Raw genomic sequence first — 27,933 nt, 5'->3', positions numbered from 1 at the left:
GGGGACTAAACGTGGCTTGGAGGATGGACGCTATTGTCCCAGGAGGGGATCTACGTGCCCTGGGGGTGCGGGTTATTGCTCCGGGGGGCACAGGTATTTTGGGGGGTAATTGCACATGGGGGCCCTGCCCAGGGGGGTGGCCCAATTACTGCCCCGGACGGGCCCCGTGTGCCGGGGATCCCTGCGGGGCGGGGCCGGGCCGGGCGGGGAGGGGCCGGCCGGCGGGCGGGGGCGCTGGGCGCCGGCCCGGGATTGCGGGAAGGGAAGCCGGCGGGTCACGTGACCGAGCCCGACAAAGCGCCTGGGGCCGGCGCGGGACGGGAGCCGCGGCCCGGGACAGGCGTGTGCGGGCCGGCAGCGCCTCTGGCCCCGGCCTCCAGCCGCCGGAGAAGCCCGGAGCCGTAGCGGTGAGAAGATCGAGGCGAGGGGGGGGTATTTCCGAGGGCCCCCGGGGGGCATGGAGGGGGGCTCGGGGTGCGGCTGGAGAGCGGCGGCGGGGGGTGTATTTCCGAGGGCCCCCGGGGGGGCCGAAGGGGGGCCCGGGGGGCCCAGGAGAGCGGCGGGGGGGGCACTGCAGCCGTACGGGGGCCCGGGGTGCCTAGGGATGAGGTCGGAGGCTGGGGGGGGGCGACGCTGGGGTCTCGGGGGCGGTGGGAGACGCTGCGCAGCCCCTAAATCTTGCCCCACAACGGCCCTGCCCCCGCGGCGGCGTCCGGCTCCCTGTGGCGCCCGCGCTCCGGTCCCCGCCGCAGCCCCAGGGAAGCTGTAGTTTGCATTTCTCCCTTTCCTTCCCCGCCCGGCTCCCGACCTCAGCGAGCACAAGTTCCGGTAATAACCCTGCCCGCTTCTGCCTCCGACTGCTTTGGGGGGCAGTGGCAGTGTCATTATCCCCATGCTACATATGGGGGAAACTGAGGCACGGGACGTGGTTGGCTCAAGGTCAGTCATTGACCGTGCACAGGGACAAGATGCCTTGTCTGCTGGACTGTGCTGCCTGTTACATACTGATCAGGAGGAAACTCAAAAGGACAATCAGACGTTTCCCAGTGAGGAGCCCCTTTGTCTCTCTTCACCCCCTTTCCAGGGTTCACTGGATGGTCTCATCCCCTGTGACAGGGTCGAGTTGGCATTGGCACCTGGCAATGCGGAGTCACAGTAGATTGAAGTGAGGGAGGGAGGGAGAGCTTTCACCACACTAGGCAGAGAGAAGGAGAAGCAGCTGTGAGGGAGCATTGCTATCCCAAGCCAGGGAGAGACTGCACTGTTTGAGCCGATCTCCCACCCCGCTCCTCCATACTTTAACCCCTGGACATCATGTGATATCCAGCTGCCCTCAAGTCCAGTTAAAATTGGTGTTGTGGGTTGTTTTCAAATGTCCTGTACTGGGCTTTAGCTCAGAAAGCTGATCCTGAAATGTTTAATTCAATGGAAAGTCCTGGAAAACCAAATAAATAGAAACTACTGTTAACACGGGAAAAGTGTCTCCTTCTCACCCGTGATGGGGGAACAATCTCCTGTGGAGAGAACTGAGCTGCTATCAACCCATATCCCAACATAATGCTGTTTCTCATAGGCCCCTAAACTGACATTTGTGGGCCTGTGGTGACTGGGAAATGGGATGGGTGATGAGCCCTCCGTCCCTTTGTGCAAAACTCCAGTTGGGCACATTTTGCCTATCTGCAGACTCTCTTGCACTGGTATTTCTGCCCTGGACCTGCTTTACTAGGAAATACCTAGTGTTCCTGGAAGCACATGGCACAATTGTAGATGGGAGAAGACAGCTCAGAAGGAACAGGAGAAGAGATTTCCACCATTATGGGAAGGCCAGAATGATTTGAACCTCCTTTCCCAATGTATTAGTATTTCATAACCCCTCTTTGCCCTTCCCTGCTCCTTCATCTACACCAGAATTTTATTTAACGAAAGATTAACCTAGAAATACAATCAATTGCTATGTTTCATTTTGCTTTAAGGCTACTTTTTCCTGTCACTGCGAGGTGCTTGTGGTTTGGGAGCTTATTGGGTGGTTCTGATTCATCAGAGACGTGATGCTGTTGAAGCTTCAGGTATGATTGTATGTTGGGAGGGGAAGTATTGTGCCAGTGCAGAGGCTGCCCTTGCAGTCTAGATGAGATCCGAGTCTGATTAGACCCCAAAGAGCTATGCTCAAATGGAGAAGTGATTGAACTGTGGCAGTGTAGGCAGCATACTTCTGTCAGTACCAGTTGATACCTTCCCTTCGCAGTTACTATTTTTTTTTCCTCTTACAACCGAATGTCAGCTTGATAGATCAAGTGTAGGCCTGGGACCTAAGAGATCTGGCTTCTGTGACTGACCGGCTTTGAACAAGCCCCTGAGACTTTGTTTCAGTTTTCCCATCTGTAAAATGGGAATACCAGTCTCAGAGGTATTTTTTAGGTTTAATTTATTTTTGTAAAGTGCTTTGAGCTCTTCTGATGGAAGCAGAGTAAGGTATCATTATTAAGTGGGTCACTGTTGGCACATAATGATCAGCTGTTATGCGATCTCCTGCTCATGGGGTATAATTAAGACTTTTGTGTGTGTGTGTGTTTTTTGTATAGCATTACAAACACCACGCTAAATGAGCTGGTGAGGTACCTCAGCTGTGTATGAAATGGAGACCTTGTGGTTAGTCATCCAGGCTTACAAAGGGTAGCCAAAGTGCAAGTTTCAGCTGCTGTACTTCAAGGAACAACTTTGCGGGTCTGTAACAGAGCCCCACTTGGCTTGGGCGTAGTGGTAATAAGAAATGGAAACTCTTCTGACCAGCATCTGCCGCTGAGTAGAGTTGACGATGCACAAATGTATTGGCACCAACTTCACCTGACCTCATGTCTGGACATGAGTTAAATTTCTACACTCTGAACAAAGATCCTTTCACGCAGGTATTTTGGCTAGAGAAATCATTGTCTCTGTCCTCCTTGAGTGATGTGTAGCTAAAGCTTCAGGGGCATCTCAGTAGCTCGCACGGCTGTAGATTGCTCTCAAAAGACTGAAAACATTTCAGTTCTCTCTCAGAAGAGGAAGGGGAGAGCCCTGCTTCTGGCATAAACCTGGAGGGAGAGAATAAGCCTAGCTCTCTCCATTGTCAGAACCTGCTATCCCCTCTAGTCGGTGGAGATCGGCGCTTATTCATGTAGGCTAGCTACATGCACTAAGATGCTGGGGAGTTAGTGGAAGAAAAGCGTTCCAACGGAAATGTCTCCGAATCCCTAGTTGTGAAATTTTCACCTTCCCCTGTTGCTTTTGGGGTGCAGGAGCAATTTCTGTGATATCTGATGCACAGTAGGAACCAGCTCTCCACAGAGTATGTGGTACCAATATACAGTAAAAGCTGTTTTATCCAGCACTTCACCAACCGGAAAGCTCTATAAACCAGCATTTCTGATTGTCATTGACATTCCGGTTTATCGTCCGGTTGGTGTGGGGCCAGCAGGTTGACACACGGGACGGGGTGTGGACTGTAGGCTCTAGGGAGGGAGTTTGGGTGCAGGAGGGGATTTGGGGCAGCAGGTTGGAGTGTAAAAGGGGGCGCTCATCTTGGGCAGCTCCCCGCAAGCCCCACCTGTCCCAGCTGCTCCTAGGCAGAGGCACAGTAAGTGGCTCCATGCGCTGCCCCGAGTGCTAGCTCTGTGGCTCCTATTGGCTGGGAACCACAGCCAATGGGAGCTGCAGGGGCATCACCTGCAGGTAGAGGCAGTGGGCCGAGCCGCCTGCCATGCCTCCACCTAGGAGCAGCCAGGACAGATAGCTGCTTGCGGGGAGCTGCTCGAGGTGAGCACCCCATGGATCTGGCACCCTGCACCCCAACCTGCTGCCGCGTCCCCTCCCGCACCCAAACTCCCTCCCTCTTAGCTAACTGACGTTCACTTACCAGCACCCCTGCCCCCCATTCCTCCCAACATCATAGAATATCAGGGTTGGAAGGGACCTGAGGAGTTCATCTAGTCCAACCCCCTGCTCAAATCAGGACAAATCCCCAGACAGATTTTTGCCCCAAATCGCCTCTTCAAGGATTGAACTCACAACTCTGAGTTTAGCCAGCCAATGCTCAAACCACTGAGCTATAGCTTTTCCTGTTGTCCCTAGCTTGTGAATTGTCCCCAGTTTGGTTACACATGTCCTCTGGGTGACTTCTTGCATATGCTGCTCTCAGGGGATGCTATGGCCAGCAGTGAATTTGAACTTCAGTTCAGAACTACAGGTGCTCCTGCTCCATGCTATGCAACACTCTCTTCCTGTTGAGGCATATACCTCAGCCAAGGCTGGAATGATGTGACTTATTGAACAGCCAGTAGTTTTCTCCCAGCCATGGCTAAATCAGTGGACCTCAGTGGGGAATTTTAATCAAGTTGGAGGTTCTCACCCTTCCATCTGGCCTGGCACTGTGGTGGCATTCTGTCTGGGGTCTTCTCCCTCTTACAGTGCAGTGAAGAGATGCAGGGGGAGACGGGGCCTTTCAGAGGGAACAAACTGGCATGGGAGGGTAGGGGAGAAGAGGGAAACATCTCTGGTTCTAGTTCAAACTCTCCATTATCCACTTGTCTGTTCCCAAAACACAGCGTGACTGGAGGCTTCCTCTTTACTGACAAACGGCCTGAGTTTTCCATAGGCAGATCTTGCCCCTGTCCATACCATTGCTGGTGTCACGCCAATGCCAGCACTGTGTCTCTGCAGAGCCAGTGGATGTCCAAACGGTGGGCCCAATTCTCTTCTTGCTTATCCTGCTCTAACTCAGCTGGCTTCAGTGGGGTTACTCCTTTCAGAGCCCACAGTGAGAAGAGGATCAGAGCTAATATTTCAATAAAGAGAAGGCAGTTCAGGTGATCTGATTTGTGGGAGTTTGATGATGACTCTCTAGCATGAGTTTCTGCACAGCCAGTCAGCCAGGCCAGCCTGACAGATGAGCAGGTATCTGATTCAGTTTTTCTTAAAAACAAAAACAAAAAAACCCCCAAACCCAGCCCTTTGCTTTTTCTTTTCTCTGCACTGACTCCTTCCTTTGGAAGGAAAATAAATGAGGTCATAGGGAGTAGGAGGAAGAAATAAATATTCTGTAGCTGCAAAGGGGCCCTCTTGCTGCATCTCTTAATCAGTCATTACTGATGAATCCAGGTGACCGGGGCCAGATCTACTTCCTACAGTCACCTGACTCTCCTAAAAATCTGTCTTAAAGGCCCACTCTTGAGCATTTGCTTTGGTGAGAAGCACAAGCTGAGCGAGGGGATGTGTGTCATAATCCCGTGTGCTACTGGAAAGACATGCCACGTAGCCCTTACGTTTGTTTATAGTGAACTTAGTGCTGGCTTGACAGTTCTGGAGACTGGTCTGCTGATAAAGGAATTCAGTCTGTGATTACCTAACCACTAAAGGCCCATTAGATAGTAACTGTTTAATTGCAAGGTGAGCCAGCTTTAAACCAACGAACTAGAGCTCAAAGGAGCCATCTGGTCCCTTGTTTTTGATAATAATACAGGCTCTTTCCTTCTCCCCATTTATTCCAACAGGTTCAGTGTCTGGCTCTGGATAAAGATCTCTCTCCTGCTGTCTGACTGCTGCAGCCTCCTCCCTCCAGGGCTGGCCCCTTGTTGACGTTGCTATGGACTCTCAGCTTTGGCAAGGTTCCCTAGGAGGGAATTTCTCAGACTGTCCCAATGGCTCCCAATGGGTGTGGGATGTGTTCAGTGAGTGTGCCCAGGATATCCGGGACTTGACCAGTATTGCGTTGGGTCTGGTTTCCATCTGCTGCTTTGCAGGAGCTTCCTTCCCGTAAGTAAAACTCTTATGCTGGATGCCCAGTGGAGGGAATTCTAGATCTGGCTGGTGGTTTTCCTTCTCCATTTGTGATGGCTTCCAAAACATAAAGCCAAGAGCCTTCACTGGAGATCTTGAGCACAGCGACTTCACTTGCCCTAGTGAAGGACTTGACTGGCCTTGGCTTTAAAGGGCTGGGTTTAAAATGGGGAGAGGGCTAGTGGAGAAGGAATAGTAGTTCAGTGTTCAGCTTCAGCCTCGTCATCCACACAAAACAAGGCATTGTTCGTTGCTAGTGCTGCTGTGTGCTGTTAAACAGCTGTAGCATTCAATCCCCAAGGTAGGTGCATCTCGGTGGTTGAAGTGATTTCTTTATGTGTATAGCTTGATCCTGAAGGCGCCCAAAGTGTTATGCAAAATCATTAAAAGGACAGACTGTAGATTGGATGACGCAAGGAAAATGTAGATGCTCTGAGAGCTTTTTCCATTTCTAAATATACAGTAAGGTTGTTTCACAATTAGAGGTAGTTCTGCTTATGCATAAATTGTGGTTAGCAAGTTAGCATATAGCAGATCAGCAGGGTCGTTCCCCACACCCCCACACATCAGATTGACATGCAGATCACCTGTACACAAGAACCTCTGAGGAAAGCAGTCTGGAGAGGCTGAGCTCAGCAGTTGGAAGATGAGTTTTGGCCACAGCCCACATGGAATGGGAAGGTGTGGGTGTGGGTATGGCTGGACTGCCATATTAGCGCTAACCCATGATGACTGTTCCTAAACCAGGAAGTGACTCATCCTTAAGCTTAGGAATGCAATCCATCTGCATACAATTGAGCATGTCTGTATCACTCCTGCTGTCCTAGACACCCCTATAAAAGATACAACAGTCAGATTTGGAAGTGGGTCAAGGCTGGGTGCTCGCTGTAACTAGAAGGCATGTGTCACTACCTTGCTAGCTGGTTAAACCCAGTCTCTGGCCATCAGCTCCCAGCTACAATGTCCATGATAAACTACCTGCTTAGCCCTAATGGACCAGGGTGGGTAGTGATTGACTAAGCTAAATAATAGCTAGTGGCTCATAGAAAGCAAGCTCTCATTCTCTGCCCACGTAAGGCAGGATTTCCAGGAAGGAGTTGATGGTTCTGTCTCCCACAATAGTTTAGTTCCTGTTTTTCAGGGGGGAGTTTTCTGCCCACTTGCAGGAGAAACTCTTCTCACTGCTTTCACATGTAGTGTGCTTTGTGTTTTCTCCCGTCCATTCTAGCCTTTCTCTGAAGAGTCTGTGGCAGGTGCTAGGTAGGGCAGAGCTAGCATGCACTTATGTTTTGAAGATCCAGCCAAATATCTCCCCATGTGTGCTAGGCACCTGGACAATGAACCGGCTTACAAAACCCAAATCCATAATGGGTGAGATGCTACTGTTGCCAATTAATACATCAGGGACTATCAACACCCCCTATCCATTTTCACCTCCTAAGCCTCCCCTCCCATCCCCTCAAAAGCTGGGACGTGGGGGAAATGCCATCGGCACCTTGGAGAAAACCCAGCACAATGGTATCTGATCACTCTGTCCCAGCATGTAGACTTCATCCCCTCTTCTCCAAATGTAGGTCCCCCTGTCTTAGAGAGACGACGTTGTTCCTGGCCCCTATAGCACTGGTGCAGCCCTGTCCCAGGCCATCTGTCACTCTTTCAGGGGCTTGGAGGAGGTCAGGTCAGATCTTGGGGTGGTGCCAGCATCCTGGGCTAAAAACTGCCCTCAGTGGAATCCATTCACCTCCCAAACCATTTTAAAGTTGTACTCTCCCTGCCCAAGGCCTGTTCTTTGGCTGCAAAACCTGACCCAGTGGGTGGGTGCCAATCCGCACTCTGTGAGCAGGACACCTAACATCTTATTCAGGACAAAAGCTGCCTAGGGAGGCAGCAGCAGTTAGACTTGGCATAGGGCAACTTAGCCCAAGTCTTTCCATTGCTGTTACACAGTGGAATGAAGTGTGGAGACTCAGAAAGTGATAGATGCTCCTCAAAGCATGAACTGAGCCATGAGTCAACAGGGCATAACCCTCCCAGGAGCACTGGTGTCTGCTCCAGACCAATAGAGACAGCGTGGCACAGAGAGAAGTGAGTTGTTTGGACAGTGACAGCGAAGCTATTGGACGACCTGCAGGGAATCCCATCTAGGCTCTGCCATGCCAACATCCAAGTCTCTATTAAAGATCTGCTTTGGTCAGACTGCATATAGTGAATCAAGTTCACTGCTATATACATTGCTTATTTCCTTTTCCCCCAACCTCCGATAGTGAGCGGATTCAGAGCAGGGAGCACCCTTGGTCAGTGTTCCTTCTAATTTTTCCTGCACATGTGCAGAATGAATTTTGTTATGTGCACCAGTATGGAGGCGAGGTGGGACCAAATTCATGTGCTGGGGGTGGGGCCAAGGGGTTTGGAGTGTGGGAGGTGGCTCAGGGCTGGGGCAGAGGTGTGAGGACTCCAGGTGGGGGTGCAGACTCTGGGGTGGGGCTTGGGATGAGGGGCTCAGAGTTGGGGGTGAGGGCTCCAGGGTGGGGCCGGGGATGAGGGACTCAGGACTGGGGCAGATGGTTCCGGGGGGGTCCGGCTGGGGGTGCAGGCTCTGGGGTGGAGCCAGGGATGAGGGGTTTGGGGTGCAAGAGGGTGCTCTGGGGCTATGGCAGGGAGTGAGGACTCCCCACCTTCTCCCCCCTCCCCCCAGCTCACTCTCCCCACATCAGCACCTGGGGGATGGGGAGAAGCACCTATCCTTGAAGCAGCAGCTCTTGGGCTGGGGCCGTGGGATAGGCGCCCCTCCCCCGGCTGCAACAGGTCCAGGCTGGGGCTGGGTCACCCCTCCCCTGGCTGCGGCAGGTCCTGCCCGGGCAGGTTCCCTGAGTCCCTGCATAGCACTAAATAGGCTGCTGTGCGGTCACGCAGCTTATAAGGAACTTAGCTCTCGGCAATGTTTGGAAAGTGCCTAGCATGTTACTTCAAATCAATAACTTCAATCAGAATAAACTACTGGGCGAAGCAGGGATCTGTGCATAACACACCACAGCTTAGACTCACAATAAAGTGATCTAGCATTTTCCATCTCTAAAGCCCTTTGCACAAATAGAGGGTGACAACCTGTTTTGAGGGGGTGGGAGACAGAAACTGGGATGCCTCTATCCTAATGATCCCTGCTGCTTCTAAACAAACCAACTAGACATTGAAGAGCTCAGGGCTCTTCTCGTATAAGTGGGAGTTTGCCCCAGTGTCCCGCCCCTTTCCCCTTGTTGCCCAGTGTGCTGCATACGTACCTAGCTGCATTTCACAGGGGTTGTAGGAAGTTTGGGGTGACAGGGGCTATATTAGCCCAGCTCAGGGAATGTTAAGTTACCTGCTGCTCCAGAGTCAGCCAGAAGAAGGCACTTCTGGCATTGGCTTGTGGATCCCATTTTAAAAATAGAGGTTCAGCCCATTGAGGGGCTTTTGGGGAACGGGGGCAGGGCAGGGATTTCTTGTTAGAGGTGAACAGCCCATCAACCCAGCTAAAGGGTGAACAAAGCTGCACTGGAAACTAGCAGGGCTGCTTAACACCTGGGGCTGCCTAGTGGAGGGGAAAGTTCTTGCTGACACTTTCACAGTAGAGCCTGTTATCTGACTTTAATATTCCTGTCTGGGTAGATTTAAGGAGGGGGTGGGGACAGGCTGTCTTCTAAGGTGGGCCTGAAAACCTGCCTTTTGCACATTGGGGTTTCTTTCACTTCCCCTTTCCGCACCCCCTTGCAGCCACACAACCTGGGATGCCTGCCTTGAGTGACTTCCAGTTCCCATTGCCAAATGAACTCTTCAACCCATGGGGATTTGGCTGAATCAGCAGATTGTCAGCCAGACCTACTGAGCTGATCTGTTACCTAGAGAAGAGTGAGCAGGAACCATACTCTTGTCTGATGTGCATTGCCCGGCTCCTCCTCCTTGGGGATTCTGATAGAAGCCTTTCCTACGTGCTGTGGGGCAGCTTAATAGGAACCAGTGTATCCTCAGGGCCAGCCCAGGAGGGTTCCAGCAGGGGGTTTGAACTGCAAATCAGCTGTGGCTGCTGCTGGAGGTAGGGGATTGGGATCATCAGCTGATGCAGTCTTATCCTCTGCGGTGAAGTGCCAGATACTGAGAGTCAGGCTGAACAGTCTTTTTGCTGGCAGTGAACAATAGCTCTTCATCTCACAATAGGCTAATGCAGGGCAACCTGCTTTTTGACAAGGTTGCCTGTGATGGGAAGCTGTGGCACCTTGTACTTCCTCCTACTGCAAAGTATGGTAAACCTGCTCCCCATGCTGACTCAAAGGGGGAGTGGCCATGGAGGTGTAGCCCCCGGTCCCTTCTCTACATGCTGGCTTTGAAATTCGATCAGACCCAGAGTCGCAGTGTTGTGCCTGGCTTGGTAAACTGAGGCACCGAGACTTGTTCAAGATCGTACAACGAACTGGTGGCAAAACCAAGAATAGAAGCAGAGTCCTAGCTGTCAGGCTGCTGTTCTAACCATTAGACCGAACATTTCCCTCGTGAAAGTGAGAGGTGGATAACACTATGCACAGTGCAGGCAGGTGGTTTGCAAGCATCCCCACACACAACTCTGCCAATCCTTCTCCTGTGTGACTTGCACCACCCCAGATAAGCCTGAGCTCTGAGAGCGCTGCTGTTGCTGCCTGGTAGACAGCAGGGTGGCAGGCAGCAGTCATGGCCTATGTGACTAAGGTGGTTCTGCTCTGGATTTCCCACAGCACAAAGGTGATGGTATTTAACTTGGAGTGGAAAGAGTGAACTTTTGGATTAAGCCAGTTGATCTAAGAGACTCTCCATACCCTCCTTCCCTTCCCGTGTCAGCCCTCATTAATAGTTGTGCCCTCTGGGGTTAGAGTAGCTCTCATTGACATGCCTCTGGTTGGGAGATCAGCAGAGCCAGCTTTCCACAGCCTCGACAAGGTCCTGATTAGGGGCACAAGAGAAAAAAAATAGCAGTACTAGTACCTCCAACGATGTGGGGTTTCATTCTTGATGTATGTGACTTCCTGTAATGTGGGCTGTGGCAGTGGGGGGAGGGAACCCACTGAAAGGTCTCCTTGCAGCTCCTCTTCCTGGTCAACCCACAGGTGGGTCAGTGCCTTCGGGCTTGTTTACATAAGGAAACTTACCAGCAGAACTGTACCGTAAAGCTGTACTGCAATAGTTTTGCTGATAAATTTCCCTGGGTGGATAAGCCCTTAGCCTGGTGCTGGTTTGTACTCCTCTGCTGAGTTTAAAAACTAACATAGCATCCAGGTCATCGGGGGGTCCCGTGTTTAAGGAACCTCTGGCCTCTACTTCACAGGGGTACTGATGAATTGATTGTGTAGATCTGACACTCTCTCTCTCTCTCTCTCTCTTTCTTTTTTTCTACAGCCAATATTACCAGGCCTGTAAAACAGGTAATATGGACCAGGCTCTCTCCATATACTTCCTGCTGGGGTGGCTAGGAGGAGATTCCTTAAATCTAATAGGCTCTATCCTGGCCAATCAGTTGCCACTACAGGTAATGATTTAGGTTTTTCCTCTGTGATTTGAGTCTGGCTGGCAAGGATTAGTGTCCGGATTCTCTGTGGGAGTGGAGGGGAGGATTAGTGTCCGGATTCTCTGTGTGGGTGGCTCAGTGGTATGACAGTGTCTCCCTAGCCAGGTCTCTGTGGAGTGGAGTTAGGACACTTATTAAAAGAATGACCATGATTTTGCTTGCTGTTCTACCCCGTTTTTATAGGGCAAGATTGTTACAGTAACTAGAGATGGGCCTGAGCCATGCAGTTGGGATCTGGAGCCAAAACTCTCCAACATGCCGGCGTGTCTGGCTAAGGGCTTTTGCATTGTACCCTTCTCCCTGGCTGATCAGTAAAGATTGCCTTCTGATTGATAGAGCAGATTTGACCCAGCATAGAGGCTGGTGTGCAGTCTGGGACTCTGGGTCTAAGCTCTGCCAGCATCTTCCTCTATCCAGCGTTACAGGCAGCTAAGATCAACTGACTTACTTTCAAATTAATTTCTTGAGCACATGGGCAAGAAATGTCTCTTGCCCTATGGACTTTCCGAAGGATGCACTGAACCAAGGAGAAGCCCCTGAGTTTCTAGAGGTTGTCTAGGTCATGGTTCTGGCCTGAAGGAAGGAGGTTTTGCTCTGTAAGACCAAGAGATGTCCCAGTGTCATGCATAGTCTGTGTCTCTGACTCATTTTCTTACAGGAGGCAAAGCTAGTTGGAGAAAATCCAGGGCAGGGCATCTTTTCTCCTGCTAGATCAGGGTGGTGAAAGTGCAGCCCCAGAGATCTACATTATCCCCATTTTACAGAGGGGGATAGTGATACTGACCTCCTTTATAAAGTGCTTTGAGTTCTACTGATGACAAGTGCTGTGTAAGAGACCAGGATTATACCTATTATGTTGTAGCTTCCCTCAGTCTGGATGTGGCCTGTGGAGACGATACGAGCTACTGTGCAATGCCTCTGGCTGGATCAAGGGAGGGCCTTGCAGCTGCCGTTAGCTGGTCCTCTAGAATCAGACTGAGGAAAGCTGCTCAGCTGAATAGTCCGGGGATCCATCTGTGATGCGCTAAGAGAGACAGTTCTGTCATATGACTGACGATTGTGTTTCCTCCTGCAGGTCTACACTGCCATTTACTACGTGCTGGCAGACCTGGTCATGTTGTCTCTCTACCTCTACTACAAAGTCAGGAACCAGAGCAGAGGCTGTGAGTTGATGGTTACCAACGCAATCCGGCAACACTTGCATTTGCAAAATTTAACTTTTGAAAGCTGCTTCCTCCTGCAGCGGCAGGAATAATGATGGCGGTGGGAGGAGCTCGGGCAGCAGCCTGCTGGGCTCAAACATCTTTCCTGTTCAGCCATGAGAGCACAGCAGGGGTACGGTGGCCGAAGGACACCTCAGGGTAGCAGTACCATGAAGCTACACTATTACAACTGTTAGCAATAGGAGGGCCCTCTTTCTCGCTGGGGCAAGCATCTGACTTTTCTCTCATGAGATTAAGAAGCCAAAACATTCCCAAAGGGCTCCAGGCTGGAGCCAGATTAAAATCCCCTAAACACTAATGTATTGAGACAGGAATACTGTAAACTAGTAAAAAAAAAAAAAAATGACTGGCAACTAGACTAGCAAGTGAAACCGTTTACTGGGTTCAAGGCTTGCAGCCTAGCCTGTAAACCTGGAAATCCCCGTGGAGCTGGAGCTCTGGCTGTTTCTGAGCTGCTGTTTATCCTGGTAAAGAGTCTGATCTCGTGGCATCCTGGAGCTTCCTTAATCTGCCTCTAAGCATAAACAAAAGCTCTACTGGCCTAGGGCAGTAGTTCTCAACTGGATGCCCGCAGGCCGCTTGTGGCCCAGTCAGCACACAGCTGTGGCCCATGTGATATCATCAGGGCCATTGTGTGTGCGCGTGCGCCCATCCCACTTAACACACAGAGAGCTGCCCATGCAACCCACAGTGGTAAATAGGCTGAGAACCCCTGGCCTAGGGCAGGGGTTCTCAACCGTTTTCTTTCTCAGGCCCCTCCCAACATGCTATAGAAACTCCACAGTCCACCTGTGTCACAACAACTGTTTTTCTGCATATAAAAGCCAGGGCCGGCATTAGGGGGTACCAAGCAGGGAAACTGTCCATGGCCCCATGCCACAGGGGCCCCTCAAAGCTACATTGCTCAGGCTTTGGCTTCCACTGCAGGTGGCAGGGCTCAGGACCCTGGGCTTCAGCCCCATACAGTGGGACCTCGTCTTTCTGCCCTGGGACCCAGGGAGTCTAATGCTGGCCCTGCTTGGCGGACCCCCTGAAACATGCTCGTGGCTCCACAGGAGGCCCCAGGCCCCCTACTTGAGAACCACTGGCCTAGGGCATTTCCTGCAGTATTAATGGCCATCAGCTGTGCTTTGGGTCCTCCGCTAATCCCCAAACACTACCCTGTGTTTTGATAAGTATTCTCAGTGTTTGAGCACAAGTAGAACTTCTCCATAGGACTTGTTTACAATAGAACTAGACATGGGGTTCTCAAACTGGGGGTCGGGACCCCTCAGCGAGTCGTGAGTTATATCATGGGGGGTCACAAGCTGTCCGCCTCCACCCCAAGCCCCACTTTGCCTCCAGCATTTATAATAGCGTTTAAATATAAAAGTGTTTTACTTTATAAAGTGGGTCACACTCAGGGGCTTGCTGTGTGAAAGGGGTCACCAATACAAAAGTTTGAGAACCACTGCACAAGCAAGCAGGGACAAAAATCAGGCTACGGCACAAAATGAGTTACACCTAGCAAAGGACGGAAAAGGCAAGAAGAGGTTCTATAAATACAGTAGGAGCAGGAGGAAGACGCAGGAAACTGTAGGCCTTCTATTTAGTGTGGAAGGAGAGCTAATAACTAATGACCTCAGGAAGGCTGAAGAGTCTAATGCCTATTTTGTTTGTCTTCGCTAAAAAGATTAATGGTGATTTAGATACTCAACGCAATTAATATTAACAACAAAGGGGAAGGAACACAAGCCAAAATAGGGAAAGAACAGGCTAAAGAATAATATTAAGGTAAGTTAGATGCATTCAAGTCTGCAGGGCCTGATGAAATTCATCCTAGGTACTTAAGGAACTAGCTGAAGCATTGGTGTCCCTTCTCTTTGGACCCTTACCCATCCATGAGCTCTCAAAAGAGCTCGAAGGGCAAACATGGCATCTGCCTTTTTAAAAGGGGAACAAAGAGAACCTGGGGAATTGTAGACCAGTCAGCCGAACGTCAATAACTGGAAGGATAGTGGAACCAATAAACAATCCGTTTGTAAGCACCTAGAGGATAATGGAATTGTAAGGAATAGCCAGCACAGATTTGTCAAGAACAAATATGCCACACTAACCTAACTTCCTTCTTTGACAAGGTTATTGGCCTAGTGGATGGTGGCGGGAGGAGCAGTGGATGTGAGCTATCTTGATGTCTAGTAAGGCTTTTGATAGTCCCACATGATGTTCTCCTAAGAAAACTAGGGAAACGTGGTCTAGATGAAATTACTAGAAGGTGGGTGCAGAGCTGGTTGAAAGGTGCCACTTATCCATGGTTTGGTGTCAAACTGGGAGGGTGAATCTCGTGGGGTCCTGCGAGGGACAGTCCTAGGTCTGGCATTAGTCAATATTGTCATGAATGACTTGGATAATGGAGTGGAGACTGTGCTATAAAATGTGCACATGACACAACGCTGGGAGGAGTTGCAAGCACTTCGGAGGACAAGTTTAGAATTCAAAATGACCTTGACAAATTTTGGTCTGAAATCAACAAGATGTACTTCATTTAGGAAGAAAAAATCATAACGTATTACTGCAAAATGGGGAATAACTGGCTAGGTAGTAGTACTGCTGCTGAAAAGGATCTGGAGTTATACTGGATCTCAAATTGAATTTGAGTCAATATGTGGTGCAACTGCAAAAAAGGCTGCTATCATTCTGGGGTGTATTAACAGGTGTTGTATGTAAGACGGGGGAGGTAATGTACCACTCTGCTTGGCAGTGGTGAGGCCTCAGCTGGAGTACTGTGTCCCGTTCAGGGTACCATGCTTTAGACTCTCTCCAGTTTGCTCAAATCTTGTCTCCTTTTAAAATCTTCTCCTGAAAAGCTGTGAACCTAACGTGACAGCACTGTGATAAAGCAGGAGAGGCAGAAAGAAAAGTGCTGCTAGACTTGTCTGTTTCACAAGAGCTGTGCAGAATCGGTGCCTTAAGTATGTGCTCGAGTGGTATGAAGACAGAAAAACCTTAAAGGGTTTTTTTAGTCTTGGCAATGTTCCTTTTAAGACTCTTAAGCCCAGAATGATTTCCTTTTTCATAGTTAATGAATTGGACTTATCGCCATGAGATAGCAAATGTGGTTTTTTAATCTCTCTGAAGTTACTTGGCACTAACTATACAACCACAGGCTTGAAACAGAGTGCCTACAGTGGAGCTGGAGGCCTGACTTCCTGCTTAGACAGACGTATCCCACACTGGCACACTATTAAATGGAGCTGTAGGAGAGGCAGGAGGGGCTATGCGCTGTTTGCCTAGGCTTTCAGACAGGATCATAGTTGGGGTGGCTAGCCTGTTCTGCTGCCAGGACTGCACTGTAGTTTCTAGCATGCTGGCTCAATCAGAGCTAGCGTGAGGGTCTCTCTCATCAAGCTGGAAGCTACGTCTTCTGGCTCCACTGCAGACATACCCACAATGAAACAATGTAGATTTTTTTTTTAATTCCTTTTTATTCTACAATTTTTTTTTCCTCACCAGGAGGTCTTGTAATGGCAAAAGGAGGGACATTTACTCTTTAACTTTTGATTAATCAAATATCTGCACTGAAGTCAGGCGCTGCTAACCTGTGATGTGTTTAAATATCTGCCATGTGCATTGCCTAGCCCTTCCCCAGCCTCAACATGTGAGGAATGGAACTTGGTTATGGAAGGCTTGCCTTCAAGAGACATCTGAACCTGCCACTGTGGAACTGATGCCTCCCTCTTCTGTGGGATGGCCCTGGTTTTTCTGGAGGTGATGGGATGCAGATTTAACTGGAATCCAGGTTGCGTTGCGTAGTGTCATGGACACACTTGCTCCTGTTCTTTGGTGGCACTTTGTAACTTACCTCTGCTTTCTCTTTCCAGACTCTGCTCCAATTAACGCAGCCTTTGCCTTCATTTTTCTGGGAACGGTGTCAGCAACATCCTTGCTGGGCAGAGCTGGCTCCACAGTTGAAACAGTGACATTTAAAGGGAGGACTCTTCTGTCTGCCACAGTGGATGCAGCTGGATGTGAGGTGAGCCCCTCTCGATATATGGGGCAGGGAGGAGGATGAGGACTTGTGGGAAAGATGAATAATCAGTTTGAAATGGGAATGTCCCACAGAGAGGGAGAGCTGGCAACCTTGTCATGTGACAGTTTCAGCCAATAGCTAGCCAGGCAACTCAAAAGAACTATTGACCAGGTGGAAAGACAACAAGGCATACTGGGTTTGGTCAGTCACGTGACCTCACTTTGCTACCAGATGCCTGTAAATCCCAGGGTACAGTTCTGCCTGTGCCTTGTACAATGCATAACCGTTCGGTGTTTTATGTCTTGCCCTGCAGCCTTTCACCAAGAAGGAAATCATTGGCTTCACTGTGGGCGCTATCTCCTCCTTGTTGTATCTGTTCTCCCGAGTGCCCCAGATCTACACTAATGTAAGTGCCCCACTGGAGGTGGGGATGGGATCCAACCCGCCGCTGGGGCTCTCTTCCCCTGAGGAAGGTGAAAGGAGCGCCCTTCCTGCTGAGATTCCAGAGCTGGGAGTAGGGGAGTGTCCTTTATCCCGAAGGGCTGCTGATGCAAGAGGCAGAGGGTTCCAGACTACTAACCAGCTGTTTATAGAACCTTCCCAGGGGCCATGTCTCTGTATTTTTCACATTGGGTCCTGATTGACTAAACCTCTTGACTTCCATGCAGCAGCTGTTTCTCCCCTTCTGATTAAAATGTAAATATCCCATGGTGAAGGTGGGACTCTAATTTTGCTTAATATTTTTACAACTGGAGCTGGAAGACTACTGGTATTGAGCCCACTCTATCTTTTAGGTCTCCTGTTCTGGTGGGTATCTTTGTGGGGAGAGGTGATGAACAAGGGATGCAGCTGCTGGCCAATTCTTTGGGATACAATTCCCACTTTAATTTTCCCTGCTCTTCTTGAAGCATCTACTAGGGACACAGCAGAGCATGGTCAAGTGACCCTACGCATGCCAACACTGTCTAAGAAGCTTGTCCTTCAGACAGTGGATACCAGCACTCAATAGGCTTAGTCATCTTCTAGATCCTCCTCCCTTTGCATATCCCCTGGGAATCCATGCCTGGAATATCTAGCGTATTTCTGCTAGCAGGGAAGTCTTTATTCTCCAGCCCCTTCTAATATGGCTTCCTTTTCCAGTTCAAGAGGAAATCTACCGAAGGGGTGTCATACTATCTTTTCGCTTTGGTGATGCTGGGGAACTCGCTGTATGGAATAAGTGTGCTTCTGAAGAACCCAGATCCAGGGCAAGCTGAAGGCAACTACATCATTCATCACCTCCCCTGGCTGATTGGCAGCCTGGGGGTCCTGTCTCTTGATGTGATTGTATCCTCTTCGGGTAATGCTCTCTGGCCTACCCCGCCAAGCTTCTGTGGTGTTATTTCTAATGCTCTGCACAAAAAAACATTAAAAAGCTGGTCTCTTCTGGGATGGTGGGTGGGCAGGGCTGTTCAGAGGCAGATTTTTGCTGATGCTGTTACACAGCCAACCTGTGCTTTGCAGCTCCAGTCTTTCCCCCTGTGTTACAGTGATCTCTTACAATAATGTTGGAACAATACATGCTTAGTATAGTTCCTAGCATGAAGGGTCCCTGATCCTCATTTGGGGCCTCTGGTCACTACCCTAATGCAATAAAATAATACATAGTCCTTATCTGTAGATCTCAAAGAGCTTTACAAATGAGGTAACCATGATTATCTCCATCTTTCTATGGTTACCATTGTAAGTACCAACCGGCCTCTATTTCCCCCCCGGCACTAAAGGCTTTCTCCCTAGGCAGAGCGACCTCATTTCTCCTATCTAACCCTGGCTATAAAGGAAATAAGACTTAACACCTCCTCAGATCTCCTTCCAGTTCCTTGCCTATCGGAAGAGAAGACCTCGCACTTCTGATGAGAGAGAGGCCTTGCTTGGCAAGCAAGATGAACCCCTTGACAGCTGACAAAGGAACTGTGCCCAAGCAAGAATGGGATACTAGTGAGAACTCTGGCTTCAAATGAGGGCACAGCCAGTTGCCATCAGGTTCCTAGACCTGTTTTCTGTTAACAGGAGTTGCCCAAAGAGGATGTAAGCCAGCGTGTGGTATGATGCTTCCTGCAGAAAGTGCTTGGCCACCTGGCAGAGGACTTTCCTGGTAGATCTCACCTGCTTGTAGTGATGACTCAAAAGGGATGAAATACTGTGACACTTCGGTACCTGGATCATAGTCAGTTCTAAAAACTAGCTGAATTTGATTCTACTTTCCTTCCTCCCCTCCAGAAGGCTGCCCTGAGTCACTCTGCATCAGACATTACTAGCAAGAATGAAAGATCTCTAGGGGATGGAGGGGAGATGAGGCTGTCTCCCTTCCTGTTTTAAGCCAATGAACACAGATGCTGTGAGCGGCTGCCATTTCACTTCACCTTTAACGGTTTATCCACAGTGGCTCCCTTTGCCTATGTGAATAACGTTGCACATTTTTCTTCTGGCAGCTGAGGCTGGGAGTGAAGCCAGTGGTGGGGTTGGGGAGAAGCATTTTAATACACGTGTGTATAAATATTTTATCTAAATATTTTGGCAGCCAACTTTCTAGAAAAATAAATCTTGGTCCAACACGCCTCCCTTGGTTTTTATTTTCTTGACTCCCAAAGACACTTCAGTTTTGGCTTGTCTCCATTCTCTCCCATTTGTACAATTACTCTTTTAAATGGTCTTGCGGTGTGACTACCCCCTACCCAGGGCCATTCACTTCCCCCTTGTGAACTTTCATTGGGTCCTGGCTGTAAGTTTATTTCACATCCATTCTTGCTCTAGAGGTAAGCTTTTTTTCCCTTCATTTCTAAACCAGATATGCTGGCAGCTGTCTGCCAAGTAAGATGGACCATATATCCCCCACCTACCCGTTTTCAGTATTAGCTGTCCACTGAGAACTGCTCTAGGCAGCAGATGCCTTCGAGCAGGATGGGCCTACACCAGTATTTCTCACATATGGCCACCAGCGGCTTTTCTTGTGGCCACAGTCTCCTGGGGTGGGGGGGGAACAGTGGCCCATCTCCCAGGGCTGCCAATAGGGGCTGGGTTCCCCCCCAAAGAAAACACTGGTCATGCAGGCAGCTGGTGTATTTCCCACTTTTTTTTTTTCCAGGGAGCAGGCTTCAGACTTCATCCATGCAGTGGCAGGCTCTGATTCCAGGCTCCAACCCCAGGCTCACCTCCTTCATCCTTGGCCCTGGGTCCCATTGCCTCCCTGCCCATCTCCCCCTTCAAGGGTTTAATTTGTCCTAGGGCTTGCTGGGGCTGAGTAAGTCTGCTGTGAAAAGTGATATTAACAAATGTACAAATACCACTTTTCACAGCAGCAGACTTATGGCTAGCAAGTCTTTAAAAATAAAAAAAAAACAACCCAACATGCAAAGCACTGTATTTGTTTCTATTCTGTTTAGGTCCAGTAAAGAATAGACAAATGTACATTTTTATTACTGAGTTTGGGGGGAAAAAAACTACATAAATTACACTATGGACAAGTATATGTGCATATTTGCTTTTCCTAAAGCTAATTATTTTAGGAAAAATTGTCAGCGCAGCCATCAGCAAGAGTTGGTGGCCATATTCTGAGGCCACCAAAAAATTTGTTGTGAAAGCCCCTGGCCTAGACTATATATCCCTACTGAACCATCATGTAGCTGAGTGGGCTGTGGCAGCTCTCCAGGCAATGAGACTAAGTCAGAGGTGATTCTCAAACTCGATCTCTAGGAGGAAGCTACTCTTTTCCCCCATTCTAGCGTGTTGTGTGGCTGAGAGAGAGACTTAACCTTCTACTTTGGTCTAAACAAGACACTACCTCTTTTCATTTCACACCCCCTTGAAAGCGGAATTGTTGGTGAAAGCACTTGCAAATATTCTCGGTCTGAGGCCAGACACAGACAGTGCTGCTGTAATAATCCTTCACTGGGTTTTATGCTTCCTGAGTTGCAAAGGGTGCTCCTGTCCCATAGGAAAACTGATTTGTAAAGGTGGAGACAGGAGATAAAAAGCTTTTTGTGCTGTTATAATTCCATAAAAGCTATATGGAGAGCTCCCTTTGCAGTGGAGTCAGACACCACCGCAGGAGGAGCTGTGCCCTTCCCAAGATGCAGCAACAAGTGTTCTAGAAACAGTTCAAGTAGCTGTCTGACAGAACCAGAATGGGAAGGGGGAAGCTACAGCCATGATTAACCTCCCTTGCTGGTTTTTGTTAAATGCAGAACTTAAGGGGCAGGATGGGGTACTGACTGGCAGTGTGACAAGCACAAGTGATGAGGAGCTAGGCCTCCTGTATTCTATTCTAGCTCTTACTGTGACCTTCTTTGTGCCTTAGGCATTTGTAAAATGTGAATATTTACTTACCCTGGACTTTTCTACAGCTTAGAGATAAGAGCTTTGCTCCAGGCAGCAGTGGCCAAAATCCAAGCAGAACATCCCAACCTAGCCCTACATCTGTGTCAAAGTAGCTGGTCTGTGCTTGTGAGCGAAAGAGCTTGTACCCCAATTCCATCTTACGCCACACTGCAGAAGCCTTGTAAAAACAGAGGCAAGTGTTGTCTATGGAGTCAGAGAGCTGTTGCAGCTGCTTCCATTAGAGGTGGGAGTTTGCCTCCCAGCCTTGCTAGAGGCCCTACTGCCTCTTGAGCTAGGTTTTTTGTTTTATTTTTAAAAGCAGGGGGGATGTTGGGCTATGATCTGCCTCCTCAATACTGTAGGCCCAAGCTTGGGTGGCTAGCCCTTGCCCCACTGTCCACATTCTTTGGTGTGCTAGCTTGACCAGTGTTAGCATGTCTGTTCACCCAGACTAGGAGGTATGCTCCAGCTGCAGTGTAGCCATACCTTAGATCCCTACTACTTCAAACCAGCCTAGCTCATTGCACTCCACATGGGTGCAACAATGGGCCGGTTGGTGGCTATTGATGCCTCTTGCCCTGAGGCCAGCACTGACTGCCACTAAAGGCCAAGTGTGCTTTAGTGTACAAGAGGCAGACTAGTCTCACTGTATATTGTCCACATCTGTTGTAAAGCTGCAGAGGGAGTGAGTCTGTTTGCTAGTGTTATAGCAACCAGCCCTTGCTTGTATAAATAGTTCAATAAGCCTGTGAAACTGTTATTGAGCTGCTATAGGAAATGGGCACTGTATTCCTGGATTTGATGGAAGAAGGGGAAAGGGAGCACCTACCTTTTAAAGCTTCCCTGCCAGAGAAGGTGAGGGGATCTTCAAATCCTAACTTTTGTAGGAAGAGGGGGGAAGGTAAGGTTTGTGTGTTGTTGTTTTTTAAACTGCTGGCTGGTGCACAGCAGGCACAGTTCCTAGAGCAGGAAATCAGGCTGTAGTGATTCTGTTCACAGTACAGCTCAAGCACAGGCTCCAGCAAGCAGGTGAATGCAACAAGAGTTCAGTTTTTCCATCCTCCTCCTCCATTTGGCTTAACCTGGTTCATAGTCCTGTACTTTTCATTATAAAATGTACCAAGGAATTAACATACTGGCTTACAGTAGCACTAAATTATTAGTCCTTTGCTACTAAAGGGAGGGAGGACAGCTTGGTTTTGTTTTTTTTTATATTAACAGCTACTTGACAGCAGGATAGTCAAGCTTTCCACCATCTAGCTTTGTATTTGGGGCCATTGCTCTATGTAATCAGTAGCACTGGTGCAGCCATGAGGGCTGTATAACCCCACACAGCTCCCTCATCTAGTCACCAAGTAACTCTTGGTAATCAGGATTCTACAGCTGCTACAAACCTTCCCCTCACATGCGGAGAAGCAGCTCACAGAAAAGTTCTTTCTAACCTAAGGAAAGAACACAGCCTGTACCTACATACTAATCCCTTTGGCAGTGTTTAACTGCTGCTCTTAAAATATGGAAGAGGCCAGGAGGATAACTTAATTGTAGTGCATGATTATTGAACTTGGGCCAGGGCTCTGAGAGAAAGAAATTACATGTCTCTCAAAGCCCCAATTTAAGGGAAATGCCCTCGTAGGAATGTTTTTCAGAGAACAAGGAGTAGTTAAATTACTCTCCCCTGCTTGATTCCATACTGGCTTCTACTAACCTGATTTGTCCAGGTATTCTCTCCAACTACTTTCCTGAAGAGAGAGATTAAGATTTTTCACCCTAGTAATTACTAATTTATGGGTTTGCCTTTTAAACAAGGATGGATTTAGATTTACTGTCAGAGAGCAAGCTAGGAATGGAACTTAAGTTTCCAGTCCCCTACATTACCCATTAGACAATGCTGCTTCTGAATAGGTAGTGCAGGGGTAGGCAACCTCTGGCATGTGTGCGCCAAAGGCAGCATGCGAGCTGATTTTCAGTGGCACTCACACTGCCCAGGTCCTGGCCATTGGTCCGAGGAGCTCTGCATTTTAATTTAATTTTAAACGAAGCTTCTTAAACATTTTAAAAACCTTATTTACTTTACATACAACAATAGTTTAGTTATATATTATAGACTTATAGAAAGAGACCTTCTAAAAACATTAATGTATTATCAGCACACAAAACCTTAAATTAGAGTGAATAAATGAAGTCTCGACACACCCCTTCTGAAAGGTTGCTGACCCCTGAGGTAGTGTGTATCTCTCATTTGACTGTATGTAGACAATGCCTTAGTCTACACTAGTAGGATTTATGTAACTACACAGGTACAGTTAAAGCAGTGCAGCCACCCTAGTGTGGATACACTTATGGCAGTAGAAAAGTGCTTATAAGACTACAGCTTATTTTCCTGTAGGAGAATAAGCTGTACCATTAACTACATTCACAGTAGGTGATGTATCACTAACAACTGATTTAAAAAAAATTATATCCCTCACTAACATAGTTCTGTTAAGTCTAGGTGGAGAGCAGGCTTGTATTGTTAGCAGTATAATCCCTCTACTGTATAATAGTCTCACCTGTAGTTAAACAGGTATAGAGGGCTTGTGAGAGAAGCTTTAGAACAGGTAGAATTAGAATCAATGAGGAACAATGCTGCTCCCCAGCCTAAGTTGACATATTATTTTCAAACTTTAGGAGTTATTACAAACTTAGCTCTAACCTCAGAAGTTCCATATTACAGAACCAAATGGCAACAACAAACTCAAATGTTGCCCTTGAGGTTGCAGACTTTAAAGAGAGAGTATGTACATTTACTCCTTGGCTCCAGTCCTTTCATATGACCTGAATTAGAGACATCAGATGGCCCCATGGGTAAACACTCAGGCACGGGGCTTTAATCACATGCAGATGTCTGAATGTTAAATAAGTCACATTGGAACAGCATAATTAGAGTAAAAAAAGTACTTCAGTCAATATTAATGCCTACATTTTCATTTCACATTCACATAGGTTCATCCAGAGGATAATTCTGTAGGCCAGATGCTGACAGCCCATCAGGCAGTTGCTCCCTTCTCCCTCTCATTGTATTTTATGGGAATTAATCAGCATCTACTATAAACAAAGAGTAAGCACAAGAGCAGATAACCTATGGAGACACATTTTAAGCAGCTTTGAACATGCTAACTAAAAACTCAGATCAGGCCCCTTTTCAACTCAGACTGGTGGGAAAGCTTGTCTAAACTCCAGCACCTTGCCATAGTTGCACTAAAGCTTAAACTGAAGATTGACTATGGCCAGCCAGCTGCTTCAACTCTATATTCCTCTGAACCAAAGAGACTGAGAAGACAGGTTTCAGAGTAACAGCCATGTTAGTCTGTATCCGCAAAAAGAACAGGAGTACTTGTGGCACCTTAGAGACTAACAAATTTATTTCAGCATAAGATTTCATGAGCTACATCTCACTTCTTCGGATGCATAGAATGGAACACACAGACAGGAGATATTTATACATACAGAGAACATGAAAAGGTGGAAGTACCCATACCAACTGGAAGAGTCCAATCAATTGAGATGAGCTATCATCAGCAGGAGAAAAAAAAACCTTTGAAGTGATAATTGAGATGACCCATAGAAGGTGTGAGGAGAACTTAACATAGGGAAATAGATTCAATTAGTGTAATGACCCAACCATTCCCAGTCTGTTTAAACCTAAGTTAACTATCTAATTTGCATATTAATTTGAGTTCAGCAGTCTCTCTTTGGAGTCTGTTTTGGATGGGTTTTTTTGTTGCAAAATTGCCACCTTCCTTCAAGTCTGTCACTGAGTGGTAAGAGAGGTTGAAGTGTTCTCCCACTGAGAAGACAGTTTACATTCCCAAGAAGAATACCACCTTATAGGTCACCTCTGCGAGTTAATGACCACAGGAGAGAGTTGGACAGATTATTGGCTACTTATAATGACTTCAAATCTCTCCCACTACGGGTGTATCTGAGCACCTTGCACATATAAATGAGTTTCTCCTTACACCATCCCCAGTGAGGTAGAGAAGTATCCTTGCTTTACAGGTGAGGAACAAGAGGCAAAGATCAAGTGACTTGCCTAATATCACACATGGAGTCCATGGCAGAGTTGAGAACTGAATCCAGCTGTCCTAATCCAATGTCAAGCACAAAACCAGAGTTGGACTGAGGTCAGTATTAAAGTAAGAGGTGCTCTCCAGTATAATATTGGCACTGCAGGAAGAAAGGAAGGTGAAGGAGATAGGCTAGCTAATATAGCCCAGAGCAAGGGTGAGCAGATGATAGGGTGGGGGATTGGCAGGTGTTACCCACCATCATGGGTCACCAATGAAAGCTGGTTGCCAGCTGAGGATATGGAGAGTATATGTAGGTCAGGCCAGATTGTTCTCAGTTCTGGGGTGAGACAGATGAAGTCTAAGATTTCTCTCATTCACTTGGCAGACAGTTGAACAAATTTCTAACGTGTTCATAATCAACCTAGTAAAGGGAAACACTGGCAGCTCCCTTACAGCATTAACTTAAGCTACTAGAAGTAAAGTGTGATAACATGAGGACAGCCACACTGGGTCAGACCAATGGTCCATCTAGCCCAGCATCCTGTCTTCAACAGTGGCCAATGCAAGATGCTTCAGAAGGAATGAACAGAACAGGCAATCAAAGTGATCCGCTTGTTGTCCACTCCCAGCTTCTGTTGATAGCTATTAGGAGCTGAGTTATGAAGGGCAGTCATGCCACCATCTTCCTAGGAGTGGTGCTTTCTGGGGGAAAACTGAAACATGGGACAAATGTCACTTTTCTTTACAAAAAATTAAAGCCTTTTACTTTCTTCCATGAGCAGTCCTCTGGATCAGATTTCCCAAATGACGGTTAGTCAAAGCCTGAGCTGACCATGAGGGTGAGATGCACTTCCCTATTCCTACCAAACAACCTGGTATCTGACATCCTGGCCTTTCATGTCCCTCCTTCAACCTAGTAGCAAGTAAATATTGTGAGAAACCAGTGATGAGACATGTTGGTGGGCATTCTGGGATTGGAGCTTCAGGCATATAGCAAATGTGGAACAGATGTATTCTGAGAAGAATTAGGCTCAGTCATTTTGTGGTGTAGTGGGTGGCTCTCTGTCCACTATGAACCCTTGCTGGTTTTCTCAGCAGACAGGCATAGACTGAAGGGACATGGAAGCTGACGGTCTTCTGGACGTGGTTCCTCCAAGAGAAAAGCCTTCCTTCTGCCACTTGAAAGACATTCTTGGTGTGAATCAGTAGATTTTTGGTCACAGAGGTACGTCTTTCTCCTTCCACAAACACTAAATTCACTTACATAAGTTAAAAAGGTGTCTAGGTGGAAACGAAGTGGCCAAACAACAGCTTTTCACTAGTACCATTGCTTAGAATTGGCCCCATTTAACATTGCCATGTGTTGGTTAGACCTCTCTTCTCCCCGAGTGCTTTAACAAACAGGTTTTACCTCAACTATGTTCAACATACACAATGATGCCAGATATTCTAATTCTTCTCAGAATACATCTGTTCCACATTTGCTATATGCCTGAAGCTCCAATCCCAGAATGCAGCAGGGTGACAACAGCCTCATGCCAACATCTTGAAAGTATGGCAAGCTAATGCTGTGACTAGCAAAGTACATCAAATAGTCTCCCTTCAACCAAATAAGTTTCAGCTGATCGTGGTGTGAGACAAGGAGAGCTCACTTGCTTTCTGTGGCCATACAGTATAGTGGCTGTTTGAATTACAAACATCTGTGTGTAGATGGGACAGCTGCTCCCTACTCCCATAGAAGAATGCATCATGAGCATAAATGCTAAGCAATGAGAAAGGAAGGAATAAGAAATAAAAAGGACACTGGATGCACGCTGCTTTCCCAGGATTTTTTTTTTTTATTTTGTGGGTTTTTTTGTTTTTAGTATGGAGGCTCAAGTATAAGATGTAGATTCAATTTAAGCTTTACAAAAAACAAAATCAAAACAAAAACCCCTTTTGCATTCCATAAAAATTGACAGAAAGGTGCCTTGGAAAGAGGCTATAGAAGAGCAGAACTTTCAGCAGGTCACCAAATCAATGTTTCCTTGCAAGTCTGGTTAATCAGTATAGTACAACACTGAGGAACACCCTCTCTTCCCTCCCTCCCACCAGCCGTCCCCCATGCCCAATCCCCACACATACGTGGAATACGTTTTTCCAGTTTTTCCTCTTTCACACACCACAGTATTTAATAAATTTTGTTTTACATTTTTTACACCAATGTAACAAAAGGCAGGGGGAGGGGAGGAAAAGAAACAGAATGATTGGTGTTGATGCATATAAATGGGAAAAGAGGGGGGGGGGAAATGCATGACTTCTACAGAAATATATCCTAAGGTCTCGATAGTAAAATGTGGTGCAAAGTAAGCTTCAGAGACTGAAAAAGTTTGTACAGCTTTATTCATGGGGAGATGGCGATGTATGGATAGTACTGGATGCAAACTGTGATGTGACGTAACCAAAAAGGGGGGGCTGGGGAGAAAATGAATTTTCTAAGAAAGGAATCTAATGAGTGCATGGCATGTCTTGTTAGCAAGAAGAGTATTTTAACTTTGCTGCTTTTTCTTCAAAGCCTCCACCAGGTCATTTTTAAGAGCATCTTGTTTTGATTTGTCTGCAAAAGTCTGCACAGACCTGTTGGGAGGAAGGAAACAAATTAAAGTGGGACATTTGAAAGCAGTGATTTTTAACAGGTATTCTTCTGGGATTTGAGGCAATAGCAGCACAATGATTCAGGCTTAGAGGAAACAACCTCTATTTGCCGGTTGCAAATACGGAGGACAGAAGGTAAAGTGAACACTTTTCCACAAGTATAGCAAAATTCACTAACATGGAGTCACCACAGATATACTTCCTCTGATGTTCCACTACCTCCAATTCTTGGGGGGAGGGGAAGAATCCCAATTCTTTACACTAGAGCTTGGGAACAGC

The 27,933-nt window shown here is 47.8% G+C and overlaps 2 protein-coding genes across 3 annotated transcripts in view; one reads left to right on the top strand and one right to left on the bottom strand.

The window, feature by feature from the left end:
• The first annotated feature begins 265 nt into the window (after positions 1-265).
• SLC66A1 (solute carrier family 66 member 1) lies at positions 266-19,212 on the top strand. Its single transcript, XM_044996379.1, has 9 exons — positions 266-407; positions 1,974-2,066; positions 5,529-5,790; positions 11,215-11,344; positions 12,459-12,546; positions 16,467-16,618; positions 16,929-17,021; positions 17,756-17,941; positions 18,459-19,212. Exons 3-9 carry the CDS (start codon positions 5,621-5,623, stop codon positions 18,555-18,557), a joined length of 918 nt encoding a protein of 305 aa, XP_044852314.1. The 5' UTR covers positions 266-407; positions 1,974-2,066; positions 5,529-5,620; the 3' UTR covers positions 18,558-19,212.
• Positions 19,213-26,835: 7,623 nt separating this feature from the next.
• CAPZB (capping actin protein of muscle Z-line subunit beta) overlaps positions 26,836-27,933 on the bottom strand; it is a 108,142-nt gene continuing 107,044 nt past the window's right edge. For both annotated transcript variants that reach the window (XM_044996160.1, XM_044996161.1), the window contains one exon: positions 26,836-27,636. Coding sequence is in view for 1 of the 2 variants with exons in the window: in XM_044996161.1 (XP_044852096.1) it covers positions 27,549-27,636 (88 nt within the window). In the remaining variant the exon portion in view is untranslated. The remainder of the gene's footprint in view (positions 27,637-27,933) is intronic.

Source organism: Mauremys mutica, chromosome 21 (genome assembly GCF_020497125.1).
Source record: "Mauremys mutica isolate MM-2020 ecotype Southern chromosome 21, ASM2049712v1, whole genome shotgun sequence".
Lineage (NCBI taxonomy): Eukaryota > Metazoa > Chordata > Testudines > Geoemydidae > Mauremys > Mauremys mutica.
Note: the sequence above shows the minus strand (reverse complement) of the source record. Positions and strands in the feature narration are given on the sequence as shown.